Raw genomic sequence first — 4,041 nt, 5'->3', positions numbered from 1 at the left:
TACCAGTACCACTTACCATTTTTAGCTTTTTGTGTTTTTTTTTGGCTTTGATTTAGTCTCCCTGACACGACACGAAGCCAATGTGACAACGCAAATTTTTGAAACCTTCCTGATATTTAGAACCCATTCCCGTAAGAATACGGAGATAAATATAGTCTACAAATACTCGCAAATCGAAATGGAAATCCATTCAGTAGATCCAGAGATTACCCCCTACAATCTCACAAACTGTACCTTTTCAAAATATTAGCATTAAAAACTTTATAATGACTTACATTCGAAAATGGGAATGATGACTATGTTTGAATATATTGATTTTTATGATATATTCGGGTAAATAAGGTCAATGTTAGCTTTCTTTTTACATAAAAAGCAAAGATTGTCTGGATATTTGCAAAATAAATAAAATAATAAAATTTCAAAATCTATTAAATTTTTTTTTATCGTAATTAGATGAAAATTCATATAGTTTTAGCTTCCTTACATTAAATGTGACATTTTTCAATAAATAAACTATAAACATAAACGCACAAATAACAAAAAGTAATTTTGTTTGAACGCCCATACAAACCTAATCAGCAGCGAGCCTACGACACTCACTAAATCGTGCCATTTTGTATGGAGCGTTTTTCAGGGATCTGCGGCAGCGCCGCAAATCTGACCCTTTAAATCCCTGTAGCTCCGAAAGTAATGATCGCAGATACCCTGTTACTTTTACAAAATTGCTTTGCTAATTATATACTCTTAATTTGTATACAATTTAAAAAACTGTCATCATCCCTATTATTTAATCTATAGTACGAATAAAAATAAAAATAGTATACGTATATCATGTGTATTTTTCAAATCAAAAAGGTATTTCAGCTCGTTTATAAACACTATCCCAAAAGTCCATCATAGAAGCTAATGGTTTCGTGCCCACAACTAACTCCTCTCCAATGTCTAGATATAATTGCGTTTGCATATTGTATTTGGGCCACTCCACTCCGAGATTTGATCCAGGTGTGGGATTTCTACAAAAATATAGCAATTTTTAAAACAATTTAACTTGTAGTAAGCAAGTAAACATATGACAATACATTTTTTTAAACTCATATAAAATATTATAAAATCCTCCGCTTCATCTGTCTGTTTGTGTATCTGACTATCAGTTCACGATAAATTTGAAACAACTGAATGCTTTATAAAATCGGCCATCATCCCATATTCGGTTCACTGCTGAACTCGAATTTCCTCTCAGAATGAGAGGGATTAGGCCAATAGTCCACCACGCTGGCCCAATTCGGATTGGCAGACTTCACACACGCAGACAATTAAGATAATTCTCTGGTATGCATGTTTCCTCACGATGTTTTCCTTCACCGATTGAGACGCGTGATATTTAATTTCTTAAAATGCACACAACTGAAAAGTTGGAGGTGCATGCCCCGGACCCACACCCTCCGGAATCGGAGGCAGAGTTCATATCCACTGGGCTATCATGACTCTACCAGCTCTATGATATAAAATCACTTACCCATATTTTGCGAAGTTAGTCAGTAACGTGCATGTGTTTTGTATCATTGTGTAAGAAGTTGCATTCTTAATTACTGGCAAATTATATTTATTTGCATTAAACACATACATGAGATCATCGGTGTGTGCAACTCCAATTATTCCATATTTGAAACCTTGTTGGCTGAGAACATTCCTTTCGGACATACATGAGAACTGATACAAGTATGTGCTACTGTTACCACTAAAGTTAGATCGCTGCCTTGCATATCGAATAACATTGTAGTTATATACATCTGTTGCATATTTCACAAACTGTGTCATCCTTTTCACAGACAAAGGCTTAGGTCCATTGTAGTATTCTTTAATTAAATTTCCTAATTCTACTGTCGTCTTTGGTGAACTTGCATATAGAACTTCTACTGGCACTAAAGTTTCTTTGTATCTATCGCAATTTTCAATCGTAGGAGTAGATTCGAACATAAAAAGACCAACCACTGCTTCAGCAGTTGTATATCCGAGCAAGATATCTACATCGTGTATTCGGCCATCTTTAATTAATACATTAGGTGACTCTGTTAAAAACATTTCCTGACCAAAATCGTTTTCCACGACTGGTTCAAAATAAGATTTAAAGTAAATGTTTATGTAATCTTCAACAGCTATTACAGACAAATTTTTGCCAACTAATTGATCAACAGTTGCACTTTGCAGATATTCTAAAAGTGATGTAGTGTTTGTAGTCTCAAAACCTAGAATTTTGCCAAGAACGAAAGCTCTGCGTTTTGGTTCAAATTCCACAGAAAAGACACTCATTGGTACTCCACTCATAGCTATTACTCTTTGAAAGAGCCCTTTAGACATTGGAGACAATGCGTGCAAAGTACTTGATGAACCACCAGCACTTTGACCAAAGACTGTTACACCGTTTGGATCGCCACCAAAGTTTTTGATATTCGTTTTCACCCATCTCAATGCAGCTACTTGATCTTTCATACCTGCATTTCCTGGCACTTCCTTAGTGTCTAAGCATAGAAATCCAAGAGAGTCCAGTCTATAATTAATTGTCACCACAACTACATTTGAGTTTATTAGAAAATCGGGTCCATAATTATCATCATTGCCAGAACCAAATGCATAGCCGCCACCGTGAATAAAAAACATTACAGTTAACAGAGAGTCTGGAGTTAAATTTGGAGTATACACATTTAGAAATAGACAATCTTCGCTTCCAGGTATGAATTTATTAGTAAATTCATCCACTTGAGGGCAAATATTCCCATGTTCAGTAGCGTTTCGTATTCCTTTCCATGACAGTGCTGGTTGAGGAGCCTGAAACCGTTTTATTCCCGTTAAATTATTTTATATACTCGATTAAAAAAATCAATGTCACTTTTTGTTGTAATTTTATAACTCAATAGGGGGCTCACTTATCCAAACTATCCAAGTGCTTAGGCTTTATTCGGACTGATGATGGTTTATGTGAAGTTTGCACAAAATCGGTTGACTGGTTCTTCATTTACCACATTTTTTGTAACAAATGAATTCAGGGGTAGTTTAGAGTAGAGACAGGGTATGGTAGGGGTAGGGTAGAGGTAGGGTAGGTGTAATGGTAGGGTAGGGGTAGGAGTAAGGTAGTGTAGGGGATAGGGAAGAAGTGTACGTGTCCGCTAGCGGACCTCGTTAAGCTTCGTCACCACCCCTATTCCCACCCTACACCTACCCTACCTCTACCCTACCCCTACCCTACCCCTACCCTAAAAAAACTTAGCAACACATTTCATACATTCATTTTAATTTTATAGACTTTGACTTATTTTTATAGGCTTTAACTTATGTGCACTTCTTCCCTATCCCTACCCCAACCTACTCCTACCAATTAATTAAATTATAATTATCAGCATCTTTGTTGTTAACTAAATTCTTCTTACCTTGAATCTCAAGTTTCCAGTGGGTGGTGATGCATATGGGATACCTTTGAAACTGTAGTACAATGTGTCTCCTGTGATTGTCCACTTCTGTTCTCCTTCCAGCAGCCCTTGCTCCACTGGCACAATAATTGCCTCCACATGCTGCTAAAAAAAACTATTTTTAGCTTTATTTAGTTTATGGACTCCTTTTTCTAAAATAAACTTACATGGGCTAGTTTTATTTCTAGTGCGACTAAAATTCCAATCACAATCATTTGCAATGCTGCCATTTCAGTTAATGAATTTTAATATCTCCTTTGTGTATTTATTAACAACTTATGATAAGATTATGCAAGTTGTTTCCATTTTGTATATTTTAGCAGATCTAAAAGACCTAACACATAATTTTGTTAATTATCTTTATATTAATTATTATCACAAAACCCAAATTGATTTTTCAAATTACGCCTAGAAATGAATAGGTGTCTATTCATTTATAAGTGCTTATTTTATCTTTATAACCACTTCTGAGTTTTCTTACAGTATACATATAGCATGAAGGCATTATATGAATGTCTATGACACCAAACAAACAAAATTTTTTTTTCTTTTTTTTTCATTCAAACAGAATGTTCTC

General features: G+C 35.1%; 1 protein-coding gene across 1 annotated transcript; it reads right to left on the bottom strand.

Moving 5' to 3' along the window:
- Nucleotides 1-530: 530 nt before the first annotated feature.
- LOC112047397 (juvenile hormone esterase-like) lies at nt 531-3,694 on the bottom strand. Its single transcript, XM_024084511.2, has 4 exons — nt 3,632-3,694; nt 3,426-3,569; nt 1,517-2,826; nt 531-1,013 (listed from the first exon to the last, which is right to left on the bottom strand). Exons 1-4 carry the CDS (start codon nt 3,692-3,694, stop codon nt 848-850), a joined length of 1,683 nt encoding a protein of 560 aa, XP_023940279.1. The 3' UTR covers nt 531-847.
- Nucleotides 3,695-4,041: the final 347 nt, after the last annotated feature.

This window comes from Bicyclus anynana, chromosome 7 (assembly GCF_947172395.1).
Source record: "Bicyclus anynana chromosome 7, ilBicAnyn1.1, whole genome shotgun sequence".
NCBI classification, from domain to species: domain Eukaryota; kingdom Metazoa; phylum Arthropoda; class Insecta; order Lepidoptera; family Nymphalidae; genus Bicyclus; species Bicyclus anynana.
This window is presented reverse-complemented; position numbering and strand designations above follow the sequence as displayed.